The sequence below is a fragment of the Saccopteryx leptura genome, chromosome 5, assembly GCF_036850995.1.
Source record: "Saccopteryx leptura isolate mSacLep1 chromosome 5, mSacLep1_pri_phased_curated, whole genome shotgun sequence".
NCBI classification, from domain to species: domain Eukaryota; kingdom Metazoa; phylum Chordata; class Mammalia; order Chiroptera; family Emballonuridae; genus Saccopteryx; species Saccopteryx leptura.
The window spans coordinates 197422236-197447120 of record NC_089507.1 but is presented as its reverse complement, the minus strand read 5'-3'; the positions used below and the strand labels follow the sequence as shown (position 1 = coordinate 197447120).

General features: G+C 44.6%; 1 protein-coding gene across 1 annotated transcript; it reads right to left on the bottom strand.

Moving 5' to 3' along the window:
- Nucleotides 1–1558: 1558 nt before the first annotated feature.
- CBLN4 (cerebellin 4 precursor) lies at nucleotides 1559–8051 on the bottom strand. The gene is made up of 3 exons (XM_066387446.1): nucleotides 7561–8051; nucleotides 4451–4567; nucleotides 1559–2803 (listed from the first exon to the last, which is right to left on the bottom strand). The coding sequence occupies exons 1-3, from the start codon at nucleotides 7849–7851 to the stop codon at nucleotides 2606–2608; spliced, it is 606 nt and encodes a 201-aa protein (XP_066243543.1). The 5' UTR covers nucleotides 7852–8051; the 3' UTR covers nucleotides 1559–2605.
- Nucleotides 8052–24885: the final 16834 nt, after the last annotated feature.

The following is a 24885-nucleotide window of genomic DNA, read 5'->3' as shown; positions in this document are numbered from 1 at the left end:
AAGACCCCAAGGATGGCCACAAGCATCTTTATAAAAGACATAGCTACATCTGTTTTGTATAGCACCAAACTTCAGTCTGTTTTGTTAAGCACCAAACTTTCCTTGTCCCACATAGGCATCTATTGGTAATTCCAACACTCTTGAGCCATTCTGCCAAAAGAATAACTGATGGTATACTTATTCAAGTAGGCATCACTTGGCTGCAATGTATAGATACAAACTCCAAATACAGACAACTATGGGATAGCCTACATTAGGGCAGGGACTTTTTTTTTTTTTTTTGTATTTTTCTGAAGTTGGAAACAGGGAGGCAGTCAGACAGACTCCCGCATGTGCCCAACCGGGATCCACCCGGCATGCCCACCAGGGGGCGATGCTCTGCCCATCTGGGGCTCTGCTCTGTTGCAACCAGAGCCATTCTAGTGCCTGAGGCAGAGGCCATAGAGCCATCCTCAACGCCCGGGCCAACTTTGCTCCAATGGAGCCTCGGCTGCGGGAGGGGAAGAGAGAGACAGAGAGGAAGGAGAGGGGGAGGGGTGGAGAAGCAGATGAGCGCTTCTCCTGTGTGCCCTGGCTGGGAATCGAACCCGGGACTCCCGCACGCCAGGCCGATGCTCTACCACTGAGCAAACCAGCCAGGGCCAGGGAAGGGACTTTTACAGAGGATGCCACTCATATTTAGATGAAACCCTCCCAAACAATATTGTTTTTCACACGCCACATGATCACAAATGAGAAAAGATGTTTAACTAAAAGCCAGCTTGGGGGGGGGGGGCTGCCAAGCAAAACATTGAGGATCCATTGCCAGCACCGCCAGATAATTTTTCTTGGGGAAGGAGGAGTGATGAATGAATATTCTGAGTTGGTGATTAATCACAATTATACTGAAGACCTGCCTGCATGTTTTCTCCCATGGGATCCTGTAATACCTTCCTCGCTGTCACTAGCTACAAAAGGGGGCCTCCGAAAATTGTGTCCATTGACCACAAACCAGGAAATTGAGCCAAACCTCCAGACAAGTCATCTATAATAACAGTTTCTCCTAAAAAGAAGCCTGCAATCTTCTGTTTGTCTCTTAGTGTTGAAAAAAAGGGAGGACTTTTTCCCAAAACCTTCAGTTTGAGAACATGGGTCTTTATTCCCATCACCACTCATTCACTTACTGAGAGCACTCTCGTGATATTTTAGGGGATCTTATTTCTTTAACTTAACATCTGAACAGTAAGTCCTTTGGGAAGAAGAGCTTGCTCACAGCTCCTGGACTGGGACAGGTTAAACACAGGAAAGATTCCTCGTGCCAACTCAGAGGACAGTCCCTAACAATGCAGAAAGCTTTTCTTAAACTCTAGACAAAAGAAATGAGAGGAAGAATGGAAGGAAAAAAGGAAGGGAGAATGGATTGGTGAGAAAGAGGAAATAAACCCGGTAGAATACATACTTCCCAAACCAAAAGGACAAAACAATTCAACTAACATATATTAACCTTTATTTTCTAACAGACATATATAAGTTTATGAATTCATATGATCTGTACAAAAGACAAAATAAGATATTGCACTAAGTTTAGATATGGGACATTTGGATTTCATATCAGCTAAACAGATAAATATATACAATTCAAGGAGTTAAGGCAAAACCAGAAGATACTTCAAACACAACAGAAGATTTGAAACATAGTTATAATGAAAGATAAGGGTATCCCATCTCCGGTTAATAAAGTGGTCATGTCTAAGATGAAAAAATCCCTTAGGCTTTGAATAAAGTGGCTATTATCAATCATGTTAATTAAGGTTGAGCAACAAAGTATAAGATTTCCCATGGAGGAGAGCAGTTTTGGGAAGGTTTGGGGATTGAGCAGGTAGAACTCGGGTAAGCAACATTTTCCTTGTCAGATTTATGATCTATTCTTCCTATTAGAAAATATAATTTGGAAAATATGACTCTTTTACATATATAATTAAAATAAAACTATGAGGCATTCTTTTTTTTTTTTTTTTAAGGGAAGTCATGTTGGTGATTTCATAGTCAGGGTAAATTTGTGGGCAAGACATTCCTTACCCTATTGGTAGAGGAAACACAAAGCCAGTCACTGAAAAACAATCCCCAGGTATCTAACACAGAACAGAACAAACTAATTCCAAAGGCATAAAAACACGCGTGATCAATACACCAACACAGAATACAGTTCTTTGGCAGCATCACACTAACCGTTGATTGAAGTCAGAACTCTCAAGCTTTCTCATTCTTAGACCTGGTTGCCAGTCTCTCAAAAATGGATAAATAAAATTCCACATCTGCAACGAACTCAGTAATTCCAGGAAATTAAATTCAGAATAAATCTGCAGATAGCTTTGAACGGTTACAATGACGCATAGATAGGTGTTGTCTGCTGTGAGTCCCGGTCCAACTATACAGAACGCGCACACACAAAAATAATCTGTAAAACAGTATTGGTTCGGACAGGCCCAGAATCCTGCAAGAGAATCCACACAGACCCATGAGAAACCAATAAATGACATCGATCCGAGGATGAGGAAACAGTCTTCCAGTAACTCAGGGGTGAGCCGCCCCTCACCTGGGTAAAACACCACGGAGAAATCAACTTCTATAGGGGGAACACCAGGAAGCCAGAGAAGGTGGAATACTGCCAGCCTCCAACCAAGTTACCTTTCTCCAGTTTTAGGTAAACCTTATCCTCTTTATCTAGGTAGAGTAAGACTCCATTAGTGGCAGCTTCGCGAGTAACGTCTTTGTCCCCAGCAAAGGCCGATATGACTGGTTTCCCATTTAACATCAGGTTAACCTACGAGGAAAAAAAAAAATCACTGAGTTCTCTTTAAAGTAAAAAAAAAATCGATTGGCGATAGGAAATAACATCTAAGATGGTAGACCGGGTAAATAGCTGATGTTTAGTAAACATACCCTCTTCCTTTCAAATCAGCCACCTCAGTGGCTACACTTAGTATGTGTTCTAAGCTGGAGGTTCTGTTGTTGTTGTTAAAAAAAAAAAAAAGCTAAATTTCTTTCATAGAAATATCCTTAAATGTTTACAAAAGATTACCATCCAAGGAGAGCAACTGAGCCATGGGAAAACTGGCTACCTGTCAGCGCATGAATTTAGCTTCCTGCTGGATTTACCTCTCAAGTTCAATAACAATCTTTTGATAATGAAGCCAGCCTGTGACTTCCCTGTGTGCTAGTTAAAAAAAAAAAAAAGACCAAGTGCCCTTTGCCCTGATAAACCAGATATAGCAAAGTTCTACCAGCTTTCTTCCAGGGTCACTATGCAGCCGTGATACGTGTGGTGTTGAAATTCACTCGGAATGTGGACTGTGTGTCGTGGTGTCTTTTTCTGTTTCCCTTGATAAGAAATGTGTATTAAAAATAATAATCATGTTAATGATGGATAATTAGCAAAGAATTAATAATCAATAAACTCAAAATTAGTAACAAATTATAAACTCAAAAATGTATTCACTTTCCTCCTTACTACAATTTTGATTATAATGTATTAAACATTATACAAACTTCCAAACGGTGGGGCTTGAAAAAAGCTTTTCCCTGGTAGTAAATTTGTTTACTAGATATTTATTCCTTTTATGTTAAACATAATACTGAATAAATTAAATCTAAGGCTAATCAATTTATCTATTCACTAAGAGACGTAAGCATGGTAGATGAGTGAATCTATCATTTACATGGACATAGTATACAATACAAATGTTGAGCATAAGATAAAAAGTTATCCCAGAATTCTATAGACAGATAATGGTGTTATTAGGTATTCACATATTTAAAGTTGTAAAAACTAGTCCTGTTGTTGCTTTGAGTGCATGGTCAAGCCCATTACCTTAGAAAGCACAACACAAAATATATTGTTAACTGTGGAATTGCAACTCGTAAGAATTCACTAGCATCAGAGTAACTGAGGATAAACTAAAACATAAGCATAGCACACTCTTGTTTATAAAGTACATTGAATAATTGTTTCTTCATAAATGTATCCTGACTGGTGAACTGTGCCTCCTAATTTTTACAACGATAGCAAATTTGTTTTTATTTAGTAAGCATTTGCAAAACTCTGCTAACCTTACAAGTTCTTCCTTTTAAGTTGCAATAATTTTGCATGTGCAGTAAATGAAATCAAGATCTTATAAAGAGACTTGTGTCACCAAGTTTTTACGAAGCCTTTTTTTTTTTTAATGACTGGTTGTTATTCAGGTAATGAGTTCAATTGTTTATTTTTTTCTATAGGCTTCTCGTCAGACACCTTAATGGATGTTTTAAAGAAGACGATTGGAAATTAAGTGTTTTCAAAATAAACTACTACTGTGAATGGTTTTTGTCTTTACACTGACAGCACATCTTTGGATAAATGCATAAATACATAACCCACAGTCAATAAACACTGTTGTCTGGGGATAGAGAGGAAACAGGTCAAAACACATACCTGGATTGTTTGGCTCTGGTAGACTTTAATTACATGAAAACTGAAACTGTAAATTCCTTTTCTTGGTGCAACAAAGACAGACTCCAGTGTGAAAAAATTACCCACATTCACTAGGATCTACAAATAAAAAATCATAAATAACAGTAAGTTTTCATATTATTCTCTCCTTAAGTGTAAGTTTTCTTCCTTCCTCCCTGTTCTTTCTTCCCCCTCTCCGCCCCCTCGACCACTAGTTTAAGATACCATGAAGAATAAAACATTGAGCTCTATTCCTTTCCTCTTTAGCGACCTGGAAAATGGATTTGTGTGTTGGAAGGTTCTTCTGTCTTTTAAACAGTACAGGAAAAAAAAATAAAGTAACTGCTTTATATTCATGCCTCAATTTCTAGCAAGGCCCAATGGCTCTGGAAACATCTAGATGACATGTGAGGGCTTATAGATTTATCAGCTTTACCTTGAGAGTCAGAGAAAAGATAGCTGCCCTGTATCTGCATTCCCACCCTCTACAAGCCTTTGCAGTGTCCGGAGGTGGCCCTTCCCAGGCAGCCAATCGGCATCTGTGGGCTCTGCAGTCATTTCTGGACACATCACACGGAGGCTTGGGCACTCCCTCCGCCGTGTGACATAATCCATGACACCGAGCGGTTAGCATACAGAGTGATCTGGAGTCCCGGTCCTCTCTGAGCCTCTGCCAAACCTCTCCTAAGATCCATGGCCATTTTTTTTTTCATCTTGATGCCATCTAGGCCTTAATCCTGGTTTGGCAATGACTCAGCCTGTGCAGGCTGCCAAAGAGGGGACCGTGGATAAGGGCAGGCCATGACACAGGTGGCCTCCCCTGTTCCTCCCAGTGTTATCCATCACCCTCCTGCTCTTTATTTGAAGTTGAAAGGTCAAAAATGAAAAGTGAAATCAGATACTGCTACCAAAGAAAGCAACAATGTATTGTTTTCCGAGGTGTTCAATCTGGATCTCCTGGTTGTGAAATTAACTTGAATTTCAATGAGTGAACTCTTAAGCTAAATTTGTAAATGTCACATAGGTAAGTGCCTTCCTATGAGAAAGGAGAGAGAGGGAGAGAGAGAGCGAGAGAGAGAGAGAGAGAGAGGGAGTCAGAGAGGAGGGAGTTGTAAAATAACTAGGTTTTCTTTCACTTCTCTTCAAGATATAAATCTATAAGCAACATTCAAAAAATTCAGATGTCTCTATAAAAATATATTTCCTCTTTATCAATATCAATCTGCTACTATCTTTTTTAAACACAACATTTACACCAATAATACTAACCCTTTGGCATAATTCCCAACATTCTATTACCTCGGAGCAATGCACTAGAATATAGTGACACTCAGGTAGATATACCAGGCTCGAGCCCTGACTTAAAAAACGTGTATGTGTGTAATTTTATTCTGAGACTTCACCTTCTTCCAAGTAAGCATTCTTTCACTGATCTGATGATCAATGATCTTCCAACAAATGACCAGTCACGCAATCATCTCCAGCAGAAGCTTTACAAAGATTGTCCCCAAACACATTTAAAATTATTTGAGATACTTAATGGGGACTTTCTGAATCAGATACAAGTAGTGTAATTTGTTAGTAATAACAGAAATGGCTGGTTAGTGTAGACTACACATTAAGGCTGGATGTTAACTTGACGTTGTAATTAGAGCATCCAGGAACATTAAGATTTATAACTCAATGTGTCTTGTTGTCTCTAAGATGCATGGCTCCAGAAAAGAACAACAAGCCCTTCTCCTCTTCTAATTGATGGAAAGGTCACCGGAAAGAATGCGCCGTACAGAGGACAGTGCAATGTCCACAGTATTCCAACATTTAATTAGTGCACTGAAATACAGACCAGGGGTGGTGCTAGACTTGATTTCCATCAAGATAGAAAACACTGCATTCCCAAAAGGGCTGCTTAATTCCTCAAAAATTGTGGCTATCGGATAGTAAGCCCCAGAGAGGCATCCTCTGTCTTTGGCCAGCTGGAGAGCGCAATGCTTAGGAAATATTAAGTAAGGAATACAAACGTCACCTCATCCCTTCGCTGGGATGTTACACACCCTGCAGCAAGTAATACCTCTTCACCTGTGCTCTTACACATGTGGCTTTGCATACAGCTGTGGACTACACATGTGACTGTGGGATTAAAAAGACTCTGGGTGCTCTTACGATTGAAATTAAAATCCCCGGAATCAGTTTTCAGTTGTGACGCCTTGCTAAAGCTAAACTGATATCCTGGGGTTTCTCATCAGCCAAACCTTTGAGCTCCAGGTCTCTTAAAAAAAAAAAAAAAAAAAAGGCACGAATTTCATCAGTTCCTCTGCCATCCTCTATCCTCAACCCCAAAGTCTGACTTCCCCAGTAATTTGCCATTCTTTCTCCGAAAGGACAGGCCCAGGGGCAGGGGGAGCCGGGTGGCTCCCTATCGCTTCCAACGAGCTGAGTGCAGTTTCTTTTTCCTCCTCCTCCGCAACTTTTCTGCAAGCACCAGAGAAAGGCTTCTCCTGCAGCAGTGCCTGCAGTGTGTATGGGGATCCCAGCGGCCGTAGGTGAGCGAGATCGGACCCTGGCCACTGCTCACCCTCTCCATCCACCTGCAAGATCTGTGCAGAGAGTGTGGACCCCGAGAGCAATCTTTGGGGAGGGGCTTCTCCACCTGGGAGAAACAAATCATTTATACCGCATTCAGAGGGTACCACGGAAATGGCCTGGTGGGCACCTGCAGGAAGGGGTCTGAACCAGGGGGCCAAGCTCTAGCCAAGAGATTGCAAAGTCCAGGCAGCAGAGTCCCTCCAGCTCTTACAGACCTGTTGCTGTTAAACTTGTCCTGAGCTCTTGCTGTCAGGCTGTGCGTTCCAAACCTTTCCCCCACCAACCCAGCAGCCTTCTCCGAGGTCAAGAGGGAATGGGGCGGGGGTAGGGGCGGTGGGAGAGACAGTGGAAGTTTCTGTCCCGGACAAAATTGGAAAGGCAAAGTGCCTAAATCATCCCCCACATGCCAATCAGACGATCTCAGCCTGAGCAGACAGCCCCGGGTCTGAGCGGCCGGACAATCGCCCTCCACCCTCGGCGTTCCGTTCCGCATCCCTCGGGGGTCTGACCTGATCGAAGTAAATGATGCGCGTCTTGTTGCTCATCTCAGACGGCTCGTGGTTGGTGCTCCGCACCGCTGAGAAGGCGACCTTGGAGTTGGCCGCCCGGACCGAGATCCCCAGAGGCGAGGACGAGGAGCCTTTGGAGTCCGTGGCCGGGTTCGAGTCGCACACCACCAGGCATTTGCCCTCCAGCACGATGGGCTCCGTGTCGTTCTGCGCCCAGACGGGCAGCGCCGGCAGGCTGAGAGCCAGCAGCACGGCCGGCACCATGGACAGCGCCCGGCGCTCGGAGCCCATGGCGAGCCGGGTGGGCAGCCGCAGCTGGCTGGCGCTTCCGCTCGCCTGCGTCGCCTCCTACCCCGGGAACCCGAGCTCGCGAAGATGCCAGCGGCTAGATCGACAGCGCTGCAGGAACCGCGGCGGCGGCGGCGCTCACACTTCCACCAATTCTGTGGTTTGGAGTCAAAGTCTCCCCTCGCGCTCTCTTGCTGACTCGATTACCTTTGTCCTTTAAGGAGCTCATGCAGAACCCCCTTCCCCACCCTCCTCCGCCCGAGAATCAGCCCTGCCTGGGGCTCCTTCACCCGCCCCCCTTGTTCCCAGACATCTAAAAGTCTCCAAACCTTACATTCACTCCTCAACGGGGGAAATGACAGTAAATGCTCACGCCAAACCCAAACACCCCCAGGCGAACCAAGGATCAGGAAAAGCGAAAGGGCGATCAGAGACGCCACGGGGGCGGTAGGTGTGGAGCGGTCCTGTTTTCCTGTAGCGTCTGGCTTGCGGCAGGGACAGGTTACAGACGCAGAAGGTGTTTCCTGGGCTGAGAAGAAGGTGAGGCTGTGTTCAGGGCCAGGACTCTGGCGACTGCTACTTTCGCTTGGTCAAAAATTCCCCAAAGCTTGGTTTGGCGTGGATGTCGGCAGGTAGGCAGCAGCTAGCCGGGTGCACGGCGCCGAAATCAGGTCCAGGGTGCAGGGCGGCTCGACCGGCGGGGTCTTCTTCTGCCTGTGCCCCGCGCCCGGAATCCCTACGCACAACTTTCTCTGTCCTGGAGCAGCCAGAAGAGAGCGAGGCTGGCACACGCGCGCTATTTATACGAGCGCAGCGTCCAGCTGCCGTTGGCTTCCAGCCGGACCCGCGGGCTCCCGGAAAAGAGGGAGAAGCAGTCCGGTGACCCGAGCTGAGCAGCTCCCACACCTGGCGTTTAACGCACCTGTAAGCAAGCAGGTGCACACGGCTCTGGGCTGCCAAGGTCCGAGACCGCTCAACCCCGGGAGTGAGCGGCGCGGCGATCGGGTGCGCGGGGAGAGGCGCCCACAGCCCTGCGCGCGCCCCAGTTTGGCGCCTGCTCGCCCCCTCCTCGGTCGGGGCGGACCGAGGGGGCTGCGGCTCTCCTCGCCCCTCCCCAGCGCAGGATTGCGCGGCTGAGCGCCCTCGGCCCTCCGCCCTCCGAGCTGAGCGCCACGCTGCCAGTTGCAGCAGCGGAACACTGGAGGACACGCGGCGGCCCCTGCGCGGCGCTCTTCCCGGGACCTGGGGACCCACGGGAGTCCCGACCGCGTCGGCCGCAGCACCTGCCCCACAGAGAGCCCTGAAGCCTGGCGAGCTCTGGGAAGCCTCGCCAAAGCCGGCGAGGGCCGACGGTTGGAGGTGCTCGATGCCTTCCGCTCCGGGATGATTCGCCCGGAAAGCCTCTGGGGCGCACCTTCCCACTCACATCGCGAAACCGCTCCACGCAACGTCATCAAAAGAGGGGAAAAGGGAATTGAGTCAGCAAAAATTCTTCCGGAACCGAACCCCTAAAAAAAGCCAGCCTCACTACTGAGAATACGGCGCTTTCCTCCCCCCCCCCCCCATGTCCCCACCCCCACCCCTCGCCCGTGCCACCCACTGCCACCTTGGACTCGGGCATGATTTATCTTCCTCTTCCACAGCCACCACTGGGAAGAAAGGGCTGGCCTCTGTGACCAGCTGTGTGAACTTAGCCAAGTCCCTCGCCCTTCCGGAGAAAGTGGGACTCCACTAAGGTCTCATCGGTCCTTCGGTTCTGTGATGCCTTTGGGTCATGTTATTCCCTTCCCCAATTCCTTCTGGACTTCCAGCTGCCCGAGGGCAGGCAGTGCATCTTTAATCTGAACAGCATCCCCACCAGCCATTCAGAGCTCCTAGAAATGTACTAAATATTCATGAAGGGATGTTGGTTGAGCAATGGCAGCCATGAATGGCTCCCCATTCCTCCATTAGTGGACGGCATCCTCATTAGCATGAATTCAAGCCCCACACCCCCAACAGAAACTACACCTACATCTCCAGTCTTGTCCCTCATAAGGACCTTCAGGAAGTCCAGGAATTGAGCCATAAGTACCACAGTGCAGGTCCAACTGTTAAAATCAGAAATATTCCTACCGGTTGCTATTTCCCTCCGGGACCCACCACTCTACAATCTTGTCATGAAAGAGTTGGTGCCTGGAGCCAAAGAGGCCTCTAGACTCTGCTCCCGTGGGGCCAGTACCAGTTCTAATGGGCAGATGTTCCTGCCATGCTATTTGTTGTGATGATGCGTTTCACTAAGTTAAGCTACAAACCATACAGGGTGACCTGGTACCTTCCAAAGATGGCTACCACCACCCCCAGGCACCAATGCCCCACCCTGAGGTCAGCATAGCCTTTCACCTGAACCCTCGCCCCACTTTGTAACTCTCTTCGGGCTTTTTCCACAGTCTGCCTGGATGGCAGCGACAATTTCCCCTCATCTGATGATGTCTTTTGAGGCCAGGGGCTGGACATCACTTGGTTCCTCTTTTTCTCTTGTAGGGGTAAGCGCACTGCTTTTCTTTCCCAGTACAACTGATTAGTGACTAACACCTGGGCTGTCCAATTTCAGGCTGGAAGGAGTTTGGGGAGGAAAGCTCTGTTGACTACAGAATTGTTATATACTCAATAATCCGCCTTCCACCAACCCCAATCTACTCTCTCCACACCCTGTTCTTCTCCAGGCATCTTCCTTCCTGCAAGAACTGGTCTTGTATCAGAAAGCAGTTCTCCTGTGGTCAGTAGATTCCATGACTCCTTGTCTGAGCATCCCTTAATTTCAAGCAAATCCAAAACAGTAAGGATCCATGAGTGATTTTCTGTTATGAAAAAAAAAAAATGTCTTTAAGAAAACAAAGACAAACACACCAGGTAGGTATTCAGCTCGGAGGACTCTGCCCGGAAAATAATCTTGTGGTTGAGTGAAAGAAGACTCCACGCATCACACAGCAGACAGCCCAGGTCAGTCATGCGGAAGGTGGCAACTCAAGAGAGAAAGGGCGGTGAGCCTCCCATGTAGACACACAAAGGTCCACTGGGTCACTGAATTACCCCTGCTGTCTAGAGTGATGATTATCAACCCTAGCAAACGCTATTCTTTGAGGGAGGATTAGCAGCTTGAGGAGAAAAGGGCTCTGTGCACAACCAATATCTGAGTCTGGAAGTTCCAGCTTAAAGTGGAGTAAGTCCTCGGGATTCCCTCTGGAGACAGCTGAGGGCTGACTTGCTTTGCACGGAGGTGGTATTTGTGAGAAAAAGCAGAGGAGTGATTTGAAAATCACTTTTAATTCATTTTATCATTTAGGAATTATTTGAGAGAGTTCATCTACAATCTCCTTCAATCACCAATAAGGTGACAGGGAGAAGTTGGACTTCCTGGGTTAAAGTGGGAGATGTATTTTGATGCCTCTTTTGGGCCTTCCCAGAATACCTGTGTTTATCCCAGTCATTATATAACATATAACACAATTTTCTAAAATTGTTGATTTATTATTGTATTCTCCGTAAGTTATCAACTTTTGGAGAGCAACAGAATGTAGTAGAGAGTTGATCCACAAAAAAAATAATAATAATAAAAATAATTAAATTTTAATAAAAGTTTACTGAAGAAAGTAACAGCCTTACCCTTATTTCTCATAGGGGAAATAATATACCATTGACTCACTGTAAGTATGATAGGAGAAAATTCTTACAAGAAAACATTTGTAGGCTTAAAATGTTTAGTCCACCCTTAGTTACAAAGATTAGGAGGCCAAGAAGGCGTGTAGGGATTTATTGGAAGTTCAAGAGCAGAACTCAGCCTTGGAAATGGAATGAAGTTTCGTGGAGATATTGCTTCTCCTCTATCTAGCATCTGTTTATCTATTTATCTCCATCTTCACCTCCATCTCCATCACTATTTCTCTCCATCTCGATCTTTCTCTCTCTTCTTGGTACATTCGCATTGTTTTGCTTACCGCAATCTAACTTTCTCTGACACCTACAAGCTAGACAATGGCAACTCACACTCCCAAATTTTGCATATTAGATCTATCCACCCAAAGAACGCCCCAGCACCCCAAGGAGGAAGCTCATTGCTCCATCTTGGATGAGATGATGATATGACTACCCATCGGCCAGAGAAGAATATCACAGTGCACACACAACTGAGTCCCAGCAATCAGATGTGTTGTAGGAGCAGGCCTTGGGGAGAGGAAAATTCCTAGAAAAGTGGTACCAGCAATATGAGCTGAGGTAAAAAATGGAAAGACGCAGGTTAATTTGTTTTGTAACAGTATGTAACGAAGTCTGTACAGGTATGGAAATGTCTGAATTAGCAGAGGAAAAAATATAAAAAGCTAGACAGCAAATTGTCAATTTTAGAGAAACAGAATAGAGGAAAAGAAAATCCTATCAATTTGGCTTCAGATGTTTACTATTTGAATGGTCACAGCGATTATATATTGCATTGTGATTCACATTTTTAAAAAATTTTAAAGGAAAGAGGTACTGGGTAGACTGTTCAGTAGGAATCTACTACACTGAACTGTCTTTTTATAATTTAGGCTTAATTAAAGTTTGGAGAGAAAAGGAACTAACATTCTTTCTCATAAGCGGCATTGGTTGAAGAGCAATTTTCTTTCTTTTGTTATATTGATCCAAGTCTAAAAACTCATTCACTCAAAGTCTAGAAAGATGCCCGGGCGTACAAAGCCTCACAGTACATTTAAGGGGGAAAAAATTACATTGCAACTGGTAAAGCTAGTGAGTAATATCAAAATTTCTGATTACATTTTAGATTCAACTTGGCTCGTGTGAGCACCCAAGAAAACCTTAGCTCCGGTTCGGGTACGTGGTAAGTGACCGGCCGCTGTTAGTTTCTGTTGCGGAGGTAGGGTCAGTCTGCATGTAGAGTCCTCACCAGTGGCTCCTACTTGTAAGAATCTGCTGGGAAGGTTTCTTTTTTTTTTTTTTTTTTGTATTTTTCCGAAGCTAGAAACGGGGAGAGACAGTCAGACAGACTCCCACATGCGCCCGACCGGGATCCACCCGGCACGCCCACCAGGGGGCGACGCTCTGCCCACCAGGGGGTGATGCTCTGCCCCTCCAGGGCGTCGCTCTGTTGCGACCAGAGCCACTCTAGCGCCTGGGGCAGAGGCCAAGGAGCCATCCCCAGCGCCCGGGCCATCTTTGCTCCAATGGAGCCTCGGCTGCGGGAGGGGAAGAGAGAGACAGAGAGGAAGGAGAGGGGGAGGGGTGGAGAAGCAAACGGGCGCTTCTCCTGTGTGCCCTGGCCGGGAATCGAACCCGGGACTTCTGCACGCCAGGCCGACGCTCTACCACTGAGCCAACCGGCCAGGATGCTGGGAAGGTTACTATCAGTGCAGACTCTGAGGTGATGGTTCTGCCCATGATCCAGCAATCTGTATTAACAAGCACCCAGATGAGTCGGAAGCAGACCGTTCTTCGGAAATGCCACTGGCAGGCCACAACCACCAAGGGTCCATCTGCAGTCAGGCTGATTAGCCCTTTGGTTAAAAACAGAGTATTTTTTTTTAATGATATTATATATTTATTTATTTGTTGTATGTTTCCTCCACTACAACGAAAACCCCAAGATATCATTTGTTTTCTGGCTTTTTTTCTATTTATGAAAACTAAGTTTTGTTTTGTTTTGTTTTTAATTTTAATGCAGTGACATTGATAAATCAGGGTACATATGTTCCAAGAAAACATCTCCAGATCATTTTGACCTTTGATTGTGCTGCATACCCCTCACTCAAAGTCAAATCGTCCTCTGTCACCTTCCATCTGGTTTTCTTTGTGCCCCTACCCTCCCCCCACTCTTTCCCTCTCCTTCCTCGCCCCTTCCCCATCCCTCCACCCCACTCCCTGTTACCATCACATTCTTGTCCATGTCTCTGAGTCTCATTTTTATGTCCCATCTATGCATAGGTTCATATAGTTCTTAGTTTTTTCTGATTTACTTATTTCACTCCGTATAATGTTATCAAGGTCCATCCATGTTATTGTAAATGATCCGATGTCATCATTTCTTATGGCTGAGTAGTATTCCATAGTATATATGTACCAAAGCTTTTTAATCCACTCGTCCTCTGATGGACACTCTTATTCAACATAGTCCTGGAAGTCCTAGCCGCAGCAATCAGACAAGAAGAAGAAATAAAAGGCATTCAAGTTGGAAAAGAAGAAGTAAAGCTATTATTATTTGCAGATGATATGATATTATATATAGAAAATCCTAAAGTCTCAGTCAAAAAACTACTGGACCTGATAAATGAACAGAGTATTTAGAATCAGCTCCATCTCCTACTTTATGACCATGGGGAAAGTGACAGACCTTCCTTCGACCAGGAAAACTGCAGTCATAAAAATAATATCCGCACTATCCAGCCCATAGTTCACTGTGGGGTTTGACAGCAGGACACTCCACACAGTTTGGGGCACACAGAAGGCGTTAGTTAAAGGTAGCGATTATTCCCATGAACTTTCAGGATTTATCCCCAAAGGGGAATGGTGCTGGCAGGACCATCAGCTGTTGGCAAACACTGGCTACAACCTAACCTCACAGACAGTATAATGGCGAAGGACGTGGCATGCCCAAGGGTGAGAAAGAATCAAGCTCCTGACACCTAGTGCAGCGACAAGAATCAGAGCCAAGGTTGCAAGGCAAAGCCATCGCCGCTGCATGAGTCCTAGAATGATGAGGCAAGGGAAGTTCATCCCCGATAACTCCACAGGGCTACCGCTCTTAAATGATGCTGTGGCACCAGGCAGGTGTGTAAGCTTCCTGCAAGGAACGGACAAAGAGTTTCATTTCCTTTTCAATTCTTTCTTCCCCATTGTCTTAACCAGTGGATATCATCACTCCCGAGTGTCTGAAAGAAGCACTTAGCAGAAATAGATTCTTCAAAGTGAAAATTATACAGAAAGTCAAGAACAGTTGGTCAGAAACAGTCATCACAGCAACAGACTAACCAGAAAGCCTCGTGGGGATGGAAGGAAAATATCACGGGTGTTAGAGCCTTGAGGGTGCTTAGAGCAGACAAAGGTCTCTTAAGGAGCTGGTAACTGTCCCACTATTTATTTGGCAGCTGGAGGGTCTTAGAGACTTTTGACTTTCCTGAGTTTCTCTGTGTGCAATTTGGGAGGAAAATAGAGAGTCATCTTCAATCCAAAAGGTCACTGTCCTGGCCACCGTGTGCCATGAGCATGCCTGAGGCACATGGGAGACAGAAAGTGCAAAGCAACAGCGCCCTCGTAGAGAGAAGTATCTTGCATCATGGAGTGTGAGTCTAGTGTTTAAAGAGAAGGATTTTTCTACAGCATGGCCACTAAACGCCAGCCAGCCAGTTCCTCTCATGTTCAGCTGAAGAGACAGCAGCAGTCTGTTTCTATGGGGAAAGAAGGACTGGCTGGGGTGGGCTCCCCGTGGGCCGTGTGTCAATGCCACAGAGAGAATGTTGAGAGGGTTTTCCAGGGTGAGTCCAACTCGGAGCACCTGTGCACCAACTTTAGACCCTAACCTTCCATAAAGTCCAACTCCACTGGGTTTTTTTCTTTTTGTTTCAGGACACCTCGATGGCTGCTCACATCTCCCATTTCATTGGCCCCACTCTCCTGAGAGAGAGTCGTGTAGGCAGGCCCACATCACAGATGAGAAGGTTGAGGGTCTGAGAGTCTGCTGCCCAAGGGCACTCTGCTGACCAGTGACGAGGCTGATATGCTGGCTGGACATGTCTTCGTGTCCAAAGGTCTTTGCCCTAAGCCACCCGAGAAAGGTCAGAACAGCACGCAAGGGCCTTCTAGTGTGTTCAGAACTATAATCTGTGAGTCGATGACAGCAAATTCAGAGCAGAAACTGACTGTTTTCCTGGAATTACTAACATCAGTACATGGCAAGTGGAGATGAGACTTACAGCAGAGGAAAGAGATGGGCTTTAAATCACAGAATGTTTTAAAAAGCTATTGACCAGAAATAGCTTTATATATGTGCATATACACACATGTAAATATCAATATATTAAAATACGCATATATTTGTATATATAGAAATATTTATACACATAAATATATACCCATATGTATATATTAAAATATATATTTGTATATATTAAAATGTAAAAGTTGTATATGTGTGTATATACACATGGACAAGGTTGGGCTAAAGTAGGTTCAGACTTGTGAATACGGGAAACAGACTTTATTCTTGTATCATTCTTGTTTATTTTTGCATGTCTTTTTCCGTATGAACAACTGAACACCTACCTGTGTCCACACAAAATATATATTAAATATATTACATTTATAATTAAGTAAGCGGTTAAGTCATTTTATGGCCTTCCCATAACGTGCTTTTCATTTATTGTGCTGACCAAATTGGCAGTCTGACGTTCATTGGTCTTGTCATTTGGTAGAGTGTCTTTCCTCTTGTGCTCTGAGTCTGTGAAGGCGGAGTGGGCTGGTCTGTGCTAAGCACAGCCCACTCCCCAGAATGGCTCCTGGCACACAGTCCAGGCCTGCTAGATGTTTGCTGAAGTAACACATACAGTGGGGTGGCACAGGCTATCGCTTCGGGTCCCCCCTCTGAGTGTATTTCCAATTACGATGCTGGATTGTTTCAAACATTAACTTCCATGTTCTCTAATGCTCACTAATTATTTACGATGTGTAATAAGCCAGCCTTCTATACTCAGAAATTTAATACATTGGTGGGAGAAGAGCTATAAGTGGCCCTTCCTTTTCCTGGACACCCATCCTCACAGCTGTTCCTTGTTTTCGCCCTCTGCGCTCTGGGTTCCGAGTGTCTTGCTTTTAGCCACACCACCAGCTCTGCCGCTTCTTTATCTACCGCTGGGGTTAGGAGAACGCCTCTTCCTCACGAGGTTGTGAGCTCAGTGAAACAAAACCTGCCTGGCTCTGCCCTTTACTTACCAACTGGGTACCTGTAGGATTCTAGGAACAAATCCAAAGGGATGGACTCCTGAGTGCTGGCTTCTGGCTACTGCAGCTGGCCCTGAGCCTCCCGTGTGACAAAACAATACACCAGCTAACTTGACTTTCTTGGCCATCTGTCTGTTGGCTAAATAACTACTTCTTGGATAGACCAACTCATCGCTTAGGCAGCTGGTACTTTGGCAATTGACTGAGCTGAACAACTTCTGGGCTGGGTCCAGTATTTCCTGACCAGAAAAAGAAGAAGAAGAAGAAGAAATTTTTCACAGGGCTTTGCATGGGCTTTGTAGCATCTCTATAAAGCAGAGCAGATAAGAAAAGCCAAATGAAAGAGCAAATAGATGGGCTGTGCTTTAGAGCAAAGCTCTTTAAGGCATGAGTGACTTTGAATTTTTCCCTTTTGTGGCTGTTTCACTCTCGCTTTTGCCTTTCATGTTTCCTCCACTTTGCTTCTTTTCGAGACCACTGCCTATAATTTTTCCAAAACTTTCTAGTCTTACACTACATGGAACCAATGTTTAGTTAGGTCTTAGTGTATCCTAGGTGAGGAGAGCAGACTCAAGTGCCTTTGGGGGCTGAGGTGGACACCGGCTGTTGTTCTTGGTTGGTCAATATCAGAAATCCCTTCCTATGTCTGGGGACTCTTCTTTCTTATGAAGCAGAACTGCCTCTGACCACAGATGCTGAAAATGCCAGATACTCATTTTTCAGCTTCCTTTGCAGCTAGGGTGCAAGCATGTGAACCAAGCTCTGCAAACAGACACGCCCACTCCAGATGCTGAATTAGAAGTGTGTGGGAGGGAGTAGGAACCTCGAAGACCCTTTTTGGAAAAGTGGCACCAGGTGCAGTGGTTCTGGGACAGTAACCAGCACACCCCAGGCTGGGGGGCGTGTGCTCGAAGCCACAGCCATCTCGGGGGTCCCAGTTCTGTAGAACCATCCAAACCCAGGTGTCATTCCTGCCAGCATCACGTCTAACCCAGTTCTCCAACCTTCTAAGATATTCTGTGAACCACTGAATATACTTTAATAACTTCTTTTTCTATTGAAATCAGTCAGAGTCAGCATTGGTGGCATGCTGATAAGAGTCCAGATGGATACTGAGGCCAATCGGGGACCATAAATGTGGAAAGGTGGAGCCCCCAACGCCTTATCTCTAGCAGCTGCTAGTCAACCTTGCACAAGGTGAACCTAGTAATGTCAGCAGAAGATGGGTGCATGAAGCCATTGCCCCTGCGTAGGCTGCTGGGAGGGAGCCGATGGCCGTGGGAATGAACACCCGCTACTGAAGCTAATGTCTCTTCTCTACGTGAGGTAAGCTTGCTCCACCCAGCGCCTTGACTCTGATAACAAGGAATAGTGAGCAGAAGCATCGGGACTTGGGCTCCTGGTGACAGGCCACGGGCGCCGCTTGCTCAAAAGAGCCCACACATCTTTTTCACATTCAAAGTGGATCAAGTTGGATTTCTGCCCCTGGCAACCAAACTCTCTAGAGCAATGGGTTGTGTTCTGCATTGAGTAGAAAACAGTAAAGGGACACAGGGCCAAATAAATGTTCTGCACTGTTAGTAATCAACATGGCATGAACGTTTGCCTACTGATTTTTTTTAGTATTCCCAGTTCTCACCAAGAAGATGTCTTGGTTAAGTCTACAAGAATATGTTAATAAAGAAGCCAACCTGACTCGATGCAGTGACAAGAAAGGGCTGAGTGGGGGTGCAAAGCGATCTTTTCAGGGCAGCTCGGTGAGGAGTGCAGCCCAGGTGAGCTGGGGGGAAAGAATGCCCTTGCCAAAGACAATTAAAATGATGAAATGTAATCAATGACAAGTCTAGCGAGAACGTTTAGTTCCCAAATCTTTGACCAAAGCAGCAAATCCTTGCTGCCTGTACCTCCGATTGTTCCGTGGGCAGTGTGGGCCACGCGGAGAGGAAGCCGAGCCATAGTACTAAAGGGAAGAGAGAACGTGGTTTCCACCACAGACGCACATGGGGCTGAAAGGTATCATTGCAAAGTGCACCAACCCTCAGACTCCCTGCAGCTTCCTTTGTAACAAACCAGTGCCGACAAAGCCAGACTCGTGTGCAAGTAATGATCCCACGTGGTTTGCCAAAGCCCCATCCAAATAGCCTCTCGAAAACTCAAGTTCACATTGCTATGGAAACGCTGTCATGTCAAACAGAAAAGAATAAACACACAGGAGTTATTCCCAGGTTCTATATAAACTGTTGAGCCTGTGTGTGTGTGTGAGCGTGCAGACGTGTGCTCACATGCAAGCATACACACACACCCTGGACGAAGCCCACTGCTATCCTCCTCCTCTGAACTTCAGACTGACATGAGGCTTTTCCAAAGGGAAATGGTTGAAAATATCTTCACAAAGAGGATCTGCTTCAGAAGTCTTTCTGCTTTGGTCTCAGGGTGAAGGGTCCTGTCTGATGGATGAAACATGGAAGAGGAAAGTGTCATAAAGCTCTTTCCAATTCCCCTTCCTGAGTTTTCAACACTCACTTCGCCACCTTGAACACTCCCCTGCCCCGCTTTCTTTATTTCTCTTTCAGTCAGAAAGTGCAGAAATTGTCACTCTCTTGGGAATAAATAAAGCATCGCTATTGCAGTCCCACAACACCATATCTAATTCTATGACGACAAGTCGGAAGAAACAGGGAACATCTGCTTTGTCTGGAAGTGGGAGTGGGCACCTCTCTAATGGTTCCCTAGAATTTCTTCTAGAAGATGGGCCTCCACTTCTGCTACACATTCACCACCATCTCTCAGGTGGAACCAGCTCTGCCGCCCACCTGGGGACGGATGGCTTTCTAACTGGTCACCCTGAATCCAGGGTACCCCCTCTTCCATTCTCCACACTGATGCCAGAAGGCTTTTAAACATTCATGTTTGACTGTATCGTTCCTCTGATGAAAGTGTTTCATCAGTTTCCCATTGCTGGTAGGTATAACCCAAAGTCCTCCTCTGTCCTGCAATGTCCACTCACCGTCCCCAGCCTCAGGAAAGGGCACACTCCACATCGTCCAAGACACACAGCTGAGTCTATGCAACCTTTCACATCCAACCTTGACCGTGCCCATTTGGACCTATGTGCACACAGTTCCCTCCACCTGAAAAGATTCCTCCCCACCACCTCGCCCCTTCTCTGGGTCACTCACATGCTTCTTCAGGACCGCTTAAATGCCACCTCCTCATGGAGCCCCTCCCTCATCCCTGAGTGCCCTAACCTCCCAGACCTACTAGGTTTGCTTTTCTTGCTAATTGTCACAATTACCATTAACCAGTGAGGTCATTTTCTAATAGTTTACAAACACCATGAGAGCTGTGACCATCTGGGTCTTGCTCAGATTTATCATTCCTAGACCCCCCACAGCACCTGGCACACAGTAGGAATTCAATAATTTTTTTTGTTGAGTGAATAGGTGAATAGATAGATTCTGGAAATTGGCACGTTGGCCATAAATCCCTGATGTCTTGGTCTTTAGCCTGTTGTGTTGTATGGCATGGCGCACAAGTATAATTCTGCATGACAGCAGTGTCCCAAGCCAGATCTCTTCTTACCCAAATGTAAGTGTCTGTTAAGTCCCAACCTAAATATTGCCCAGACCTCTACTCTCAAGATGAAGGCAGGATAGGGATGCACAGGTAATAAGCAAGGAGGAAAAGTCATCTTTGGAGAGGGACTTAAGAACTGAGAGTGGAAGATTCCACGAGCCACATCAGGGCAGATGTTTTCTGAAGAATCGTGCCAGGGTTAGAAAGTACACTTGATGTTAGCAAAGCTGGTCAAGGTCATTGCAGAAGGATCATAGGGCACAACTCTATACAAGGCCAGGGATGTAACAGAAGAGTGGGCAGCATACTCAGCCCATTAATGAGCAGAGAAGAGCTTTATGACAGACTATTCAGAACTGGATCCAGGAATGGAGTGGATTCAAACTGGGCCAGAGTGTTCACTTAGCTTCTAGAACATGCTTCAGGAATGTCAGTGCTGACTGAGAGGGGCCATGTTGGGCTGGACTTCACTTCCTATGGTCTCTCCTTCATTTCTCTTCCTCCGAAGACTGAAACAACCTCCATGCACCTTCTCGGCTTAGAGCCGCAGAAGGAACAGCAAGGCTCGGCCCTACCCTGCAAGGCTTTGTAGGGTTCTGGCTCTCACCTGCCTCTCCACCCTCACGCTGACATCCAACAGCTTCTCCCAGGTCCCCAAGTGACCACACCCCTTTTCTCACCAAAGGAACCTCACATGAAATAATCCCTAATCCTAGAATGATCATCTCCCTCATCACTTGGTTAAATCATAGTCATTTTTCCAAGAGCCACTGTCCAACAGAACTTTCCATTACAATAGGAATGTTCTAGATCTGCACTGTCCAGTACGGTAGCCGGTAGCCACAGGTAGCTATGAAGCTCCTGAAATATGGCTAATGTAACTGAGGAACCGAATTTTAAAGTTTATTTAACTGAAATTAATTTAAATTGAAATGACCACATGTGACTAGGGGCTACCATATTGGGCAGGGTAGCTCTAGAATCCAGTTCAAATGCCTTTTTTTACCCTTCACTTCTAGGAAGATATATGTTAACTGTACTTTGTAATCACAGGATTTATCACAGAAATGTTAGAAATGTCAGTACAATTATTTGTTTATTTTTATTTTTCTCCACTAGTCAGCAATTTCCATGAAGTCAGAGGTCGGGTCCGTTTTGTTCCATATTGACCCCTAAAGCGCAGTACAAGTTCCTGATATGCAGTAAGACAATAATATTTGTAAATGAGTGAATGAATCAATGAATGCCAGAGGTTCTCTGACTGTATGACATCAGAAAAAATCACTGTACGCTTCTAAGCCTCGATTTACTCAACTCTAAAGGCTATGGGTCCCTTCACACCTAAGTATTGGGTAGATTTCACTTCTGAATAGGATATTACAGAAATGTGGTGGTAGGTGAAAAATGTTGGAGATGTTACTTGAGGCCATCTTGTCCCCACAGTGACTTTCCCTAAGTCATTTTAGGAAATGACAGCAATTTATAGTTCAAAGATCAAATATGCTATGAGATTTTAACAGAGCACATTTCTGCCCCTTCATTAAGACACAACAAGCTATGCAATCCACACATGACCATGGAGACAACTCATGGAGTGACTGTGCCTATTTTGCCAGGATTCGAAAGCTCTTCAGGCTGAAAGTCAAAATCTGGGGTCTGAAAATATGAGCGACATCACCTCTGATTTATACAACCTAGCAACTAATAAAATATGGATCAGAGAGATTTAATATCAATAATTATCTTTTACTTCTCATTACTTTTGGTAATAAGTTCTGTGGCTTTCTCATCACACACTGTTCCTTCAGAACAAAGCAAACCACACCGACAGGGGACAAGGGTTCTCTTGGCCACACTGTCAAATAATTCACATAAAAAGCTTAATGACAGAGTGTTTGCACTGAGATTGAAGTGTTCGTAACAAATTTGAACTTGGAAAGGGTCTTGTATCCATACTGGCTTATTGCCCATTGTTGAGATTCAGAATTTGGATAAATCATAGTCACCCTCTGGACCTACCTCTTTCCACCTTGCCTTCATGATGCTAAGGCCTCCTTTTCTCTTTGTCTCTGGTAAGTGCTTAGCAAAGGATCCACGGTGATGAGCTTACAATGGTAACAAAAAAGGCAGCATAGCGTAAAGGTGAAATTACGCTGGAGAAAGACCATTTGTGTTTTAAACTTGACCTTAGTTTCCTCTGCTGTAAAACGGGGATGATCATAGCACTTACCTCCAGAATTGGCGTGAGGATTAAATGACGTAATACATGTGAAGGGTTTGACATGTTAGCAATGTGTCAGAGAATATCAACTATGGGATGATGACAGAGAAAGAGAAGCAGAAATACCACAGATCTGTGTGGATGTCCTGTACTCAGTGACCTTGTACAATAGAGAACGTTGTCAATAAGCTTAATGTGCCACCCTTTCTGTTGGGCTTTATGTTTAATATAATAACGACCACTTATCAAGTACCCACTGAATACCAGGCTAACATAATCTCATTAAATCCTCCCACAATTTAACAATCATTTACTAGTGATAGTAGTAGTAATTGTTGTTATATTAACAATAAAAATAACACCTAACAATGTCTGGCTCTGTGATACACCTGTTACATGTATCACCTTGTTTAACCCTCCTTAGCAAACCCATAAGATTAGAATGATAATTTCTGTCATGTTAGAGAAAATTAACTATGGTCCAGAGAGCTAAGGAATAAGTCCAAGATCAGAACATCTGCGTGTGGGCAAGCTGAGATTGACACCCAGGTGTCTAGCTGCTGGTCGCTGCTACACTGTACTCCCTCCATTCTTCTGTTTTAGAAATTTAGAATTGAGAAACAGACTGAGTCAGTTAATAGTAAAAAAAAAAAAAAAAAAAAAAAAAAAAAAAAAAAAAAAAAAAAAAAAAACATGAGCTAAGTATTATTGTAGACTGGTGCTGGGGCTAACATGAGGCAAATAAACTGCCAGGATGCAAAATTCAAGGAGGTTCTTGCTCCCAAGGAGAACCCGAAGTAGCTGGGGTGGAACTAGAGATTTCCAGGTGAGTCACCAAGAACGGTGGCAAATGGGCCACTCATCCGAAGACGAAGAAGCTTGACTGGCAGATAGTCACATCCATCACAGTCTATCAGCCAAACAGGTCACAGAGCAACCCTGATTCAGCATGAGAACAGACGATTCTCCATGACAAGAGGAATGTCAAAGTCACAGTTCAAGGAGCGCGGATACAGAAAGGAGACTGTTTGGAATCCTTTTTGTAAGCAGTCTCAACTATGAAGGCTAAAATTTATTCTATTCAACCGTTTGCTAGCTGTGTGACCATGAATAATTGAATTACCCTGCCTGGTCCTCATTTTCTCAGTTTATAAAATAGATAATACTATAAAACCTATCTCAGCGTTGGTGTATTAAATGAGGCCCCACATAAAGTGCACATTACAATGCCTGGTACATACTATTTCTTGGTGAGTAGATAATTTCCTAAGTTATTTTATGCCAAAATGAAAACTTCACAAATGGTTACCCAAGATGGACAAGACAGAGTTCAAAGTGCAGCTAACAAAGATGTCAAAAAACAAAAGCTGGCTGGGTTTGAAATTAAATGCTCTGCTTTTGCATTTGGCTCTATTTGCATTTTTCATTGGTATTCTGTATTAGTGCAGACCAGTAGCTAATCTAAATTTACAGCTTGTATAACAACGAGGTTATTAACTGGGCACTTTTCCTGTGGCTTTTTCTTTCAAAATTATTCTAAGTAAAGGGAAATTCTTTTATCTTAATTGATAACAACAGAGTCGGAGAAGATGAGGGGCAAAAACTGACTAATTTCCCAATATAGAATTTTATCCTCATAGAGATTTCTTTCATCAAAGTCACACCACTTTGGACTTGGGATATCTTTGCTGAGTAGTTTCTTTATTCTCCATCATTGCACCAGCATTTATTCAAGTCCTTTTCTTTTTCAGGATGACTAGTTGAAGTAAACATTTAAAGGTGTGCATGTAGGCTACAAAACCCATTTGAACATCAATCTAAAATCAAATGTGCTAAGAATCTGATTTCCTATTATGAATAACTAGTTTCCCACAAATTTGATAACTTAGATGAAGCTAACAACATACCCTTGAAAGGGAGAAACCACCCAACTTTACACAAGGAGAAAATGATAAACTGAATAGGTCTTCATCTAATAGTTGAATCAAAAACAAATAACCTTCTAAAAAAGACAACACCAGGCACAGATGGTCTCATTGGTGAATTCCACCAAACATTAAAGGAAGAAATGAAATCAGCTTTCTACAATCTATTTTCAAAAAAGAGAAGCAAAGAAAACATTTCTTACCTCATCCTTTGAGAATGAATTACCCTAATAACTGGATGATAAAGTTATAAGAAAGGAGAACTGTAGACCAATATATCTCATGAACATATGCAAAAATCTTTAACAAATATCAGCAAATCATGTTTTAACAATGTATAAAAAAATCCCA